This window comes from Camelus ferus, chromosome 11, assembly GCF_009834535.1.
Source record: "Camelus ferus isolate YT-003-E chromosome 11, BCGSAC_Cfer_1.0, whole genome shotgun sequence".
Lineage (NCBI taxonomy): Eukaryota > Metazoa > Chordata > Mammalia > Artiodactyla > Camelidae > Camelus > Camelus ferus.
The window spans coordinates 54,998,234-55,010,399 of record NC_045706.1 but is presented as its reverse complement, the minus strand read 5'-3'; the positions used below and the strand labels follow the sequence as shown (position 1 = coordinate 55,010,399).

General features: G+C 52.7%; 1 protein-coding gene across 1 annotated transcript in view; it reads right to left on the bottom strand.

The window, feature by feature from the left end:
- Positions 1–3,396: 3,396 nt before the first annotated feature.
- The window catches only part of ANXA11 (annexin A11), a 38,157-nt gene continuing 29,387 nt past the window's right edge, over positions 3,397–12,166 (bottom strand). Inside the window, exons 8-15 of the mRNA XM_032491583.1 lie at positions 11,393–11,483; positions 10,935–11,014; positions 10,766–10,822; positions 8,707–8,800; positions 6,815–6,910; positions 5,760–5,818; positions 5,411–5,533; positions 3,397–4,203 (exon numbers count right to left, since the gene is read on the bottom strand). Of these exons, the coding sequence (XP_032347474.1) occupies positions 4,144–4,203; positions 5,411–5,533; positions 5,760–5,818; positions 6,815–6,910; positions 8,707–8,800; positions 10,766–10,822; positions 10,935–11,014; positions 11,393–11,483 (660 nt within the window). The 3' untranslated portion in view covers positions 3,397–4,143. The remainder of the gene's footprint in view (positions 4,204–5,410; positions 5,534–5,759; positions 5,819–6,814; positions 6,911–8,706; positions 8,801–10,765; positions 10,823–10,934; positions 11,015–11,392; positions 11,484–12,166) is intronic.

The following is a 12,166-nucleotide window of genomic DNA, read 5'->3' as shown; positions in this document are numbered from 1 at the left end:
CAACTGTTATCCCCTTCTCCAGGCATCAGTGGCTAATGAATTTGCCTTCAAATGTCCTCCAGGGTTGCCACCTCCACCCTGGGAGAGTTCCAATTAGGTAAATAAAAGCAAGTCATTTGAGCCAGTCTTTTAGGGAGCAACCAGATGGACCAAAATAAACCACCATAATTCCTGAGAACTAGGTCCATTCTGTTCCCTCCATTGCTAGGAACCTTCAGTGCCCTGTGGATATTGTTTTCAATGCTGTTATCAAGCTGGGATGAGGAGGCTAAGGCTGGGGTACGTGAAAATGCAAGAAGACTGTCTTACTAAGACTTGGCTTTTTTTCCTTTTCCTTAAGCTTTTGACTGGGTGCTGCAAACTTTCCATTAGTTTTCAGAGTTCTGATAAAGTTGACTCTGACCATCTTTGCCATCTTATTTGTCGCTTTCAAGGAGGAACAACGGACTTTTGGAGTTCCCTACTCTACCATTTTTGCTGACTACAATGAGGTTTAAGATGCTCTGATCTAGTCTACCCTTCATCTTACAAAGGGGCAACAGAGGCCCAAAGAGGGGAAGTGAATTATCCAAGGTCACAGCAAATCAGTGGCTGAGCTGAGACCAGAATAGGGATGCTTGACTCCGGGACCAGTGTGCTTCCTGCTTCAGGGCTGCATCAGCTCTTACCGTTGAGAAGGAACCAGGTTCAGAGTGGACACCAGTATTAGGCCAAAGGGAGCTTCCCAAGGAGTGGGGTTTGAAGGTTAAGAGCCCTTTGTAGAGTTGGAAGGCTTCATGGGTTGAATCATTTGCTGAGAGAGAACCCTGTAAAGGGCCAGGTGGAGGACTGAGTAAAGATGTCCCTGTCCTCAGAGGAACACAGGCAGAGAGCTTTCAGATTTGATGGGGTGACAATTTAAGCTGGTACCTGCCTGGGGAAATGATTTAGCTTGATTTGTTTCCATATCTTACTCCATTCCATATCAGCCAGGGTAGGAAGGAGCTGACAGCTGAAATAATAGGCCAAGTCCTAGGCCAGGACTAGAGCTTCCTGCCAAAACAAAAGAATGGACATGCCACGGCTATGCAGCTGTTGGCTTGCCCATGGGTACCTGCCAAGGTTCAACTTTCAGGTCCCTCTGCCAAAGTTGGGACTTGACTAATCCCATCTCCCATCACCTGACTGAATTCCAAACACCCAGCCACCTGCTCACCTGCCCTCTGTGTGAACATTTCTAGTCTCAAAAGTTCTCTGTCTCAGCGCAGGAGTACTTAGATCAGCATCAGAATATAAGTCAATGAGGTTACAGATGCATTTTCCTGGCCCCTGTGCCAGCTCAGAATCAGTGAGGGTGGGGTCCAGGGACCTGCATCTTTAATAAGTTCCTCAGATGATCCTGATGCGCACTAGGGTTTGAGAACCCCCACTTCAGGACCATTCCTGCATCCACAAAGCGAGCACTCCAAGGTTCCTTTCTTAAATTTTGCACCTGAGGCAAATGACTCATTACCTCACCCTAATTCTGGACCTGCCCCTAGCATGCAGTATTCCTTCAGATGTCCCAGAGCTGCTGAAAATGGACTCAGGACAGAAATCACCTGGTGTCTCATCCTCTGGTTGCTATTCGGGAAGTGACCCTGGATGTGTAGCGTGGACTGGCCTTGACGAACACCTCCAGGAAGCAGGAAAGACCCAGTGCAGTTCTCTGCCAGACAGATGAGCTGTAAGGTCATTGTCTCCCTCATCGTTTTTTATCCCGAGCATCATCGTGTTAAAAAGCTTCCACTCACCTTAGAAGGTGGCAGCTGCCTTTCGCTGTCTCTGAAGAGATCTGTGAGGAGTCCACATCTTCCTCCAGCCCATCCTCACTATGGGTCCCCTGGGCATAACCAAGAGGGCAGCCAGAGGAACATAAAGTAGAGATTGAGGCCAAGATGAACACAGGTAGTCCCCAAGTGTGCAGACCAGAGGTTTCAAACTCAAAGGCCTATAATAGGGCCAAATAGGTAACATGTGCTGGGTATAACACCACAGGGAGTAGTGGGGCCTGTGGCAAAATGGATAGTACTGCGTCTAAACAGGGTAGCTGCAAGTTGGCTCTGGCAGCAATTGCTGTGCAGGAATGCTGGGCCAGTAGTGCTAGAATTTTTGGTTTTTCAAGAGAATCCATTATTTCAGATTTTTAAAAATATGAAATCTCTCAATGCTTAAATGTTGACAACAAATTCAAACATCTAAAAAGACTCTTTGGGGACCAAAGTAAATATACATACAGGTTAGATGCTGCCGGCTGGACACCAGGTTGAAACCTCTGGTGCACACAATGGGACATAGTAATGTCACAGAACATTCAGTCACATTGCAGGAGGTTGATTCTAGGCCCTGGCATGGCTCAGGAGGTCACTAGGGTCAGCCTGAGCTCACAGTAAGTCGTGCAATACCACGCAGTCCATCCCACCAGGCAGTCCCACTGGGCACCCGAGGGCAAAGGGCCTGCCCTAGGTGGGGAGTGCCTCAGCCAAGCATGCTGGGCCTTGGTCAGGAGGCTCCAGGCATGGAAACTGAGGCAGGGCTGAAGTGATGAGCAGGGCCGGCCATCCATTCCAGGGCCCACATCAGCCTTCTCTGCTGGGCAAGGCAGGGAGGCAGGCCTGGCTAGTGTCCAGCTCATGGCTGCACCGGGCCTCTTGGGCCGCCCCCTCCCCTATGTCCAGAAGGCAGTGAGGAGTCAAGGTGGTGTCCCCAAGCAGATGTCTATTCTGTGGACAGGCCGCTCCCTGGGTCCCCTGCTAGGGCCCGGCAGGCTGGGGCTCCCACCCGTCTCTGGATTCTCTCCTTTCTAAACTTTCAACATAAGAAATCAGAAAGGGAGTGGAGACCCCTGACCAGAAGCCAAGCTCTGGGCTTCTGGATATGACACAACAATTTCTAAAAACTCTGTCCCTTCTGGACTTGCCCTCTCCTACCACCACCAGCCAAGAGGCAGAGGGCCTGCCGTGGGCCACGGCCAGGAGCTCCCTTTCAGACAGAAGGGCCCCTGAGGGGAGGCACTGGTCTCGTGTCTCTTTGACCCTTGGCCATAAGGGCGCCCCCAGGAGTCATGCACACCCCCCGCCTGTGTCCCTCCTTCAGGACCGGGGTGAAGGACCGCACTGTCCCTACTTGCCCTCAGTGGTTTCACTGCACCCACATCTGACCAAGATCCCCACACCTTTTGGGCCGGGGGCATGAATTTCAGAAACCTCCCTTTCTCGTGTCCTTACAGTTCAGTCCCTGTGAATTATATACCCGTAGGGTTTCCCAGCACAAGTTTCTATTTGAAGTCATGTGAGTCTTCACTGGCTACTAAGGCTGGAACCCCTGAGCTACAGGATACAATCATGAACCAGAAGAAAACATGCCTTGCACCAGGAAAACACTTCCAGAACAATCCAGAGCTGGCTGGCTTTAATTTAGAAACAGCTTTTGGCCATTGACATTCAGATTTAAGGCACATTCTCAATCACAAGAAGCCCTGTCACTGGCAGGGAGCTGGCTTTGTTCTTGTGGTTTTGCATGGAAGAAGGAACAGATGACTTTCTGGCCTTTTTTTTTTCCCCTTTCTTTCTTTTCTAAAAAGGAATGAGTTTGGCAATAACAAAGCTCATGACACATTCTCGCCAGATGCGAAGATTACCCTTAAGGTTTTCCCTTTCACTCCTCAGTGAAGACACGGCGCCCCCAACCCCCACCTCTCACGAGAACCGTGTATGCAACAAAGAGACATGGGTGCACTTGTCTGGCCATGACTATATAAAAAAATGAGCGCCTCCAAATAAACATACAAAATTACTCCACTAAAATGAAGCAAGAGTCTCGGCCACAAGCAAAGGGCAGGATTGTATGAGTCAGGAAACAGAACGTCTACTTCAGCAGCAAGAGGCTGAGAGGGGCGTGGGGAGGCACCCTGAGAGTTCCCACCCAGCTCCTTCAGCACAAGCGTGATATACCATACGGATCAGGAGGGCGGGCGGAGGGTGGGCCAAGGTGCTACAGACAGTCCGCACTGGGACACCTGGGGGCTGCTTTGTGGACTTATTAGAAACCGACGGACATTCTTTTAGCCTTTTCCTGGCATCGCTGTTGCCAGCAGGTGGACAGAAGTGACCCACCAGTCACCACTCAGTCGTTGCCACCACAGATCTTCAGCAGAATCTTACGGTAATCCCCTGAAGTGTCTCCCTGGTCACAGAAACAAGTAAAACATTAGTTAAGAGAGGTGTGGCCGGCTTTGGCCTCCTGATTTTCTTCTGCTCCAGGCGCCCTTACAGACGGGCAGCCCCATCCCAGGAAACCCCCCATCGGAGGCTCATACACTCAGCCTCGCCTGCGGCACACACCTTGGACAACACAGTTCAGCCTCCCCAGCTTTTCGTTTAAAAACAGAATACTAACTCACCCCAATGATCAAAGTCAGAATTTGAAGAATAAACACAAAAAACTTTCAAACATCCAAAAGCACCCCTCCCCAAGGCTAAGGGTGGCCTTGGCCCAGTGCATTTTTGTTGTACTAAGTTGAGATTACGCCAAAACCCAGTATTGTGCCCTGTGCAAGAAATGTAACCGACTGGGATGCGACCGTCCAGGGGAGGGAACTGCCATCCCCTGGCACCCGAGCTCACACCCATCTCCTCCATCTGGGCCCACTGCACCTATTTTAGAAGTATGGCCACACTTGGCTAGTTTCTAATCACATCCTTCCTTCATTTCCTTCCTTGAGGGCAAGGCCGATGGGTTCTTCCAGATGCCCACGGCCTGCTGACACACGCAAGATACTTTGTGAATAGTTACTAATTCTCTGCTACCAACAGCATCCTTTTTCTAGCCAAGAACCTTCTCTCGGGGACGCCCAACATCAAGCTTAATGAGTCTGAAATCAGGACCTGGGCGTGGTGACTTCAATTTCAAGGTTCACGTGAGCTGAGAATTTTACTGTCAGGATCCCCCCCAATCCCCAACAGGAATCTACTTTGCCAGACCGGCTCTCGCACAGTGATGACAGAGGAGTAGTGTCTATGAGACCCTTACACGGTCACACAATGTGCTTCACGTGGACGGCCTCCTTCAAGATTCACAACACTTGAGTAATAATTGAGGTATTACTATCCTCATTGTAAGGATGATGGAACTGAAGTTTAGTGAGGTTCAGGGAAGCTGCTCGAGAGCACACAATGAGCAGGGAGAAAAGTCAGAACTGGACCCCAAGCCCTCCCTCTGAACTGCCTCCACCTCAGCCGAGGGAGAGGAGTGACTCAGCGGGGAGCCAGGCTGCAGGCCTTCCAGGGTCTGGGACACGACTGACTCCTCCCTGACAGATGCAGAACCACAGGGAGGGAGGGCGAAGAGGGCAGCGGGAGTGGCCGGGGAGGCCCTGGAGGGCCTGTCGTACCGTGATGTCCTGGTACAGCGACTTCCCGTACAGACGCTTATACTCCGCCCTGATGTCCAGGAGGTCGACCTCACTGCGAGACACCATGATGCGAATCAAGGTCCGGTCCTTGGTTCCTGCTCCCTAAAGAAAGTCCGCCAAAGGCTGTGGGCTGTGGGCAACAGGCCTCCTCACCACCCACTTCCCCACCTGCCCTGGGCCCTGGCCCCTCCACACCAGTGGGCCCTCTGTCCTCTGTCCTCTTGGCTGAAGGATGGCTCTCCTCATGCCCCCTTCCCTGAGCAAGGTACTAGTCACAGGTAGGGCTGAGACACCCCCCACCCAGACCCTGCACGTGGGGATTACCTACCCTCATGGCCTTGTTGAGCCTTTCAGCAAAGAAGGCTGGGGTATTCTTAAGACATTTCACTGGAAAAGAGAAACACAGTGTAACTCAATTTGTAGAAAACCAAGTCTGGGGTGGGGGGTGGGGAGGACATGGAGCTCACAGCATCCTCTCAGGAGGCCAGATGTCAATCAAACACACCACCACATGTAGCTTCCTCTTCCCCCATCTCCTCCAGGCTCAATTATCCAACGATCCTGCTCCAGCTCTTTGGAACAGAAACATGCAGAGCCTGGACACCAACCCAACTGCTTTCCTGGTAACCACTGTGCTGAAAGGGGCTGCATAGGGAAGGAATGTGTATGGTGATAAGGAACCATGTTGCTTCTCGGGCAGGAGTGGACGGGCTGGAGGTGGTGTGACCCTCATGGAGAAGGATGGCTGAGCGGAGTGAATGTCTCCCTGGGGTTCTCAGGCCATGATACCTACCATGGGGGACGCAGGGACATTGGTCCCATCCAGAAAAGCAAAGGAAAAGATAGGCAAACTGTGATGTTCCCAAGTGGTTATAGAGAAGGGCTAACCCCTCTCTGGGAGGTGGGGTGGAAGGACCTGGAGCCCTCCAGGCCCTGCTCCAGAGGGCAGGACACAGTCACTGCAGGAAGCGCACCAGCGTCCTGGGAGCTATGCCAGCTTCCTTAGCAACGGCCTGTTTTGCTGTGGCAAGTAAAAAAAAAATCTTTCCACGTGCTTCCATCAGAAACATCTGACAACTGCCTGCAGGAATGTATTTTTAGCAGAATGTGAGTCATCTTCCTCGGGAGAGCAGTTGGTCGCTCTCCCACGAGTGCCCACACTCAGCTCCCTCCCCTGGAGCTTTGCTTGAAATATAAACAAGACACCACCTCCAGGACGGCTGGGGGTACAACCACACAGTGATCCCGGAAGCAGCCTGACTTCCCACCCTGTAGGCAGCTGGATTTAGCAATCTTGGACCATCACTACTCTCTTCCTCAACCAGAGGATGGGTGAGCAGCCTGAAAACTTACAACACCTACCCACCTACCCAGGACACCTACCCACGGCCAGCATGCCCTGCTCCAGGTCCCCGGACATTTCCCGGCAGATGCTCTTCTCAATGTCACGACCCGTCATTCGCTGATACTCGTTGAAAACTAATGAGAAGACAGAGGGACATGTTATGGACTGAATTCTGCCCCCCACCCCTCATTCCTATGTTGAAATTCTAACCCCTAGTACTTCCAAATGTAACTGTACTTGGAGTTAAAGTTTTTAAAGAGGTAATTAAGTTAAAATGAGGCCCTTAGCATGGGCCCGAATCCGATCTGACTGGAATATTTATAAGAAAAGGAGATGTGGACACACAGGGGACACCAGGGATGCAAACCCAGAGGAAAGACCACATGAGGCCACAGCAAGGAGGCGGCCGTCTGCAAGCCAAGGAGAGAGGCCTCCGGGGAAACCAAGCCTGGCGCCACTTTGATCTTGGACTTCCAGCCTCCAGAGCTGTGAGAAAGTAAACTTCTGTTGTTTCAGTCACCCGGTCTCTGGTATTTTATGAAGGCAGCTCAAGCTGACTTGTACAGGACACATGGTGAGGAGGCCTCTGCCTTCCAGGAGCCCACCTCTCCCGCTCTGCTCCCACCACCCTGGGCGGCCCCACTGACCACACCCGCCCAGCTCTCATCTCAGGCCAGTGCACCCGCCGCCCCCCAAGTCTGCTCATGTGGTCCCCTGACCAGCACCACCCTCGCCAGACTGCTTACCCATCGCACCTCAATCCCCTGTCCTGGATTCCCCGACACCAACACTCTCCTCTCAAATCCCTCGCACTTCCAGTCACGCCAGCCATCATTCCACGTGCTGGGCTTTCTCAATCTGACTGCACACTAATGCCCGTCCAGCGCCCCAGCTTACCCGAGGATGGGCCACCCCCGGGGAAGTGGGCTGTGGGTTCCGGGACAGGCAGGTGGCACCGTGGAGACCTGGGTCCTACCTCCATCCCTTTAAACTCCCCCGTTCCCCAGCTAGGGTCTCAGTTTCTATCTGTGTTCTCCAAACTGCTGTTATCTGCATATCAGTATCGTGATTTCCACTATTTCTCTGTCCATCTTCATTATTTACTATTTTCTTCAGATCAGCTCCTGTTTTCTCCTGACTAATAATGTCTGAAACCTGGGGTTTGATGGGCCACATATATATTCCATGCTCATGAAAATAAACAGTGATTAAGGTGAACATGTGTTCACTAATGCTTCATTACAGTATAGCGTAGACGTTAAAAAGTGTGCCCTGGAGGCCCTCAGTCTGAGTTCAAATCCCAGCTCCGTCCCGTTACCAGCTGGGCGACCTAACTTCCCCAGCTGCCCTGTGCCTGCTCCTCATCTATAAAGTGGGAGGATTTGGACACACAAGGAAACACCAGGGATGCAAACCCAGATGGTACTTAATTTTTGTTTACTGCCCGTCTCCCCAAACAAGCAGGTGAACCCCATGAGAACAGAGATTCTGCAGTGCCGTCCCCTACACCTGCTCCACGACCTGGCACCAGGCAGGAGCTCAGTATGTATTTGTTGAAGGAATAGGTAAATGAGTGTTACTGAGTATTATTGCTGTTATGTTTATTTTTTATGCCACAGCTTGGAAACCACTGGATCAGGTGCTCTTGAAGGCTCCCTCAACTCTAATACATTCGCCACATTCTAGCACGGAAAGACACCAGGAAGCTTGCATTTCCCTTACCTCCTCCCTAGCTTTCCCCCAGCGTCTGATACTTGCAGAAACTCAGGAAACCTGCTGACAAGACCTTTTAAATCACCACCAGGGGGCTCTTTCAGGGAAGTGAAGGGCCCGTGCAGAGGGGAACTGCCAAGTGCTCCTGCAAGCTGTTTCCTCCCACACCTCGTCTGCCCTGATTACCTGGATGCAGGGAGGCCCAGTTCTGCCTTACCTGCCACCAGGTGGGCCCGGCTCCGGGAGCACAGAATTGCATTGAACTTGGACTCATCTGTTCCCAGGCGGTTCTCCCCGGCTGCATAGAGCTCCTAGAGAGACAGATGGGCAGACAGGCATGCAAGTCAGGCCTCACTCCAGACACCAGGCCTGGGTCACCCACGAGAGCCTGGCAGCCTCCAGGCCCGCAGGCCAAGAGGGGAAGGGAAGTGGGGGCAGGACCCCAACTGAGCTCCACTCACTGTGCAGAACTAGACATTACCCACACATCCTCCCACTGAGCCCAGAGAGCTGAGGCCTGCTAGGGCCCAGGACATGCAAGGAACAGCTTTAACCCAACCAAGGGAGCAGCGGCACAGAGGAAAACGTGGGCCTGAGGCCCAGCTCTGCTACCAACTTGTCACAGGCCTCCAGGCAGACCACCGGCCCTCTCTGAGCCTCAGTTTCCTCATCTCTAAAATGTGAAGTTTGGATTGGATTCAGGGGTCTCAAACCTGAAAGCCCAAAGGGGCCAGCTGGGTAACTTAAATTTGGGAATCAGGCCAGTTGTAAGGCCAGAGGGTGGTGGGGCCCATGGGGCCCATGAGGAGGGGCAGCTACTTCTCAGCCGAGTCTGACAGAGGAGCCCAGGCTCACAGCCTGCCAGATCCAGTTCTCATGAGAAATTCAGGTATCTATGTGAAGTTTCTCAGTCTTTAAAAGCAGTTTCCCTATCTATATGAGGGAGGCATGAGACAATAAATATTACAATTGCTGGATCACAGTGATGGATATGGGATTTTATGTGAGAGGTGCTTGCACGATGCTTCTTGCATTTTTCAGTTAAATTTTTGAAAGTGTTCACCCAATATATTTGCCAATTTGCAACCCCTGCACCAGCTGGCTCCAAAGTGCCCTCCAGGCCTCAGGTAGTAGTTCTTGGATGTTAAGGCACTGATCCTTGAGGGCAGAAAGCAGCCATCAGGGGCTCAGAGTTCCCCCAGGCCAGGGTGACCCTGAGCAGGTCCAGAACTGAAAAGGCAGAGCAGCAGGTCCAAGACCTGAAACCAAGGCAACCTCTGCCTCAGCTAGGAAACAGCCTGTACGGGGAACAGCAACGGGGAAACTCCCACTGGGGCAAGAGCCAGAGCCCAGGGCTTCAGGGGTGTCCAGCTCTGAGCCAAAGAAGGGGTGGGCGTCCCAAGTCCCAAGCCAGGGAGATGTTAAAGGAGGGGTCTGGGACCAGGGCAGAGGCAGGCACTGTCTGGGCACAGAGAATGAGCCAGGGATCTGGGCCCTTGTCCAGGCTCTGCCTCCAAGTTTCTCTGGACACAATGCTCAACCTTTCTGAACCTCAGTGTCCTCATCTGGAAAGCAAGTGGGCCAAGCCAGAAGAGTGGCTCTCTCCTAGCCCTCGCAAGAGGGCACCTGCAGGAGTCCTCCTCAACCTGCCTCATGACAGAGATGAGGAGCCCACTGCAAGTTCCTGGTGAATGCCATCAGGAAGGCAGGGCTCTCTCCAGGTAGAACTGCTATGGCCTGAATTCATTAGTAGGAAACCCAGACTCCTCTAGAGAGGCGCTCTGGCGGCTGGACAGAGAGAGCAAACCGCAAGAGACTGCTCCCCCTTTTGTCCTCAGTTCACACCAGCTGGGGGCAAGGGCAGAATTCTAAGGGTGCACAAACCGTGACAGCTTGGTTTCTAGGCTCAAATCTTCCAAAGCTTAATAGGCGAGTTGAGTTCTGCCCCATTTGTGAACATAATGGTCTATGCGACCAGACACGGGGAAAGCACCAAGTCACGTGGACTGCCACATCCATAACTGATCTGCCATCTGTTGTAATATTTATTATCCCACATGTTCCTGCCTATAGGTGGGGAAACTGAAGACCAGAGAGGAGGGGTGAGCAGCTCAAGGTCGCACAGCTGATAAGCAGCAGAGCCGTGTGAAACTCACAGCATCTAGAATCCACTCCTTGTCTGTCGCTCTTTTCATCCCAGAACTTCTCCCACGTGATACAAAAAAGTGAGAGAAGCCCTCCGTCTCAGAAGCCAGGTGCATGGCCACCACACTTACCTGGACATCTCTCTGGACGAGCGTCATGTCCACATTTGTGCTTTCATCCCGGTTTCCCTGAAAGGAAGCAGGCCGTGTGGTCAAGTCCACTCCCTGCAGTCATGCACCCCACCCTAACCCCATTCCCTCTCTCCGCTGTGGGCCCCGAGCTCTGTCCGGGGAAAGGTACCTGAGAGAGAGAGATGAGGAGCCTCTGGAAGTGCCCTGACGTGTCACTCCGGATGGCCTCCTCCAGGGTCTTTTTGAATTCTGAAAGGGAGACACGCTTGTATCCTGTGGCCCACGCCACCCACTGCACACAGTCAACAGTGGGCACTGGCACGAGGAGACAGGTGGCCCACAAGGCCCCCCAGGGACATACAACTGGCAACCCCGGAGGGGCTGTGACTTCCAGGCTGACCTGGTCTGCGGTCAGGCTTGGCCCCAACCTGGCCCAGGAGGCTCTCCCCTTGCTTACCCCATCACCTGCTTGTGTGTAAACAGCAGGCAGGGCTGGGTCTTGGATAGAGGCCCATTGTGTTGGGGGTGGCAGATGAGGAGATAAGAAGGCCAGGAAGGGAGGCCCTGGGAGAGGGTGTGGCCAGGCCCTGAAAGCACAGGGATCAGAGGCCCCGGGGCCAGCCTAACCTGTCTTGTAGGCTCTGTTCAGTTCCCGGATGTGCTCGTTGCTGCGGGAGGCGAGGATCTCAATCAGGCAGGCTTCATCGGTGCCCGCCCCCTGCAGAGCAGAGCGCACACCGAACCACAAGCTTGTTACAGCTCCCTCACTGGCACCCAGGAAACAGAGCAGGTGCCGTGATTCTGCAGGGCACCAAGCCCAGCGACAGAAGCCACGGACACAGACCATGGTGCCCATGGTGCTGCTGCCACTGCCCAGGCCTGAGGCACGAAGGCTCCCCCTACAGTCCCAGGAAAGTAGCAGTAATGACAGCGACACGGTGATACGTAGAGATCACATGAAGCATCAACCCCATTCCACCCGCCAGGACACAGAAACAGAGAGCTGCAATGACTTGTCCAAGGCCACGCAGTAAGTGGTGGGGTCGAGAGGTGGACTTAGATCTTTTTCATTCCAAGTTCAGCCCATGAATGATATGCAAAACAAAAGAGAAAATGGGTTTAAAGCAAGAGCAAGAACATGTGGGAAAACACAAGTCCTAGAGTGGACAGTGGAGCATCTGGAGACATCTAGGAAAAGGCAACAACATCAAGGATGAAAGAGATGACGGCGTCAAGAACAGTGAGGAGGCGGAAGACAGGGTCAGCAGCCTGGCTTCTATGTCAGTTTGAATCTTGGCTCTGTTGCTCATTAGCTGTGTGACCTTGGGCATGTTACTTAACCTCTCTGTGCCTCAGGTTCCTTGTCCATAAAACAGGAATGATACTGTAGGCAGATGCGGT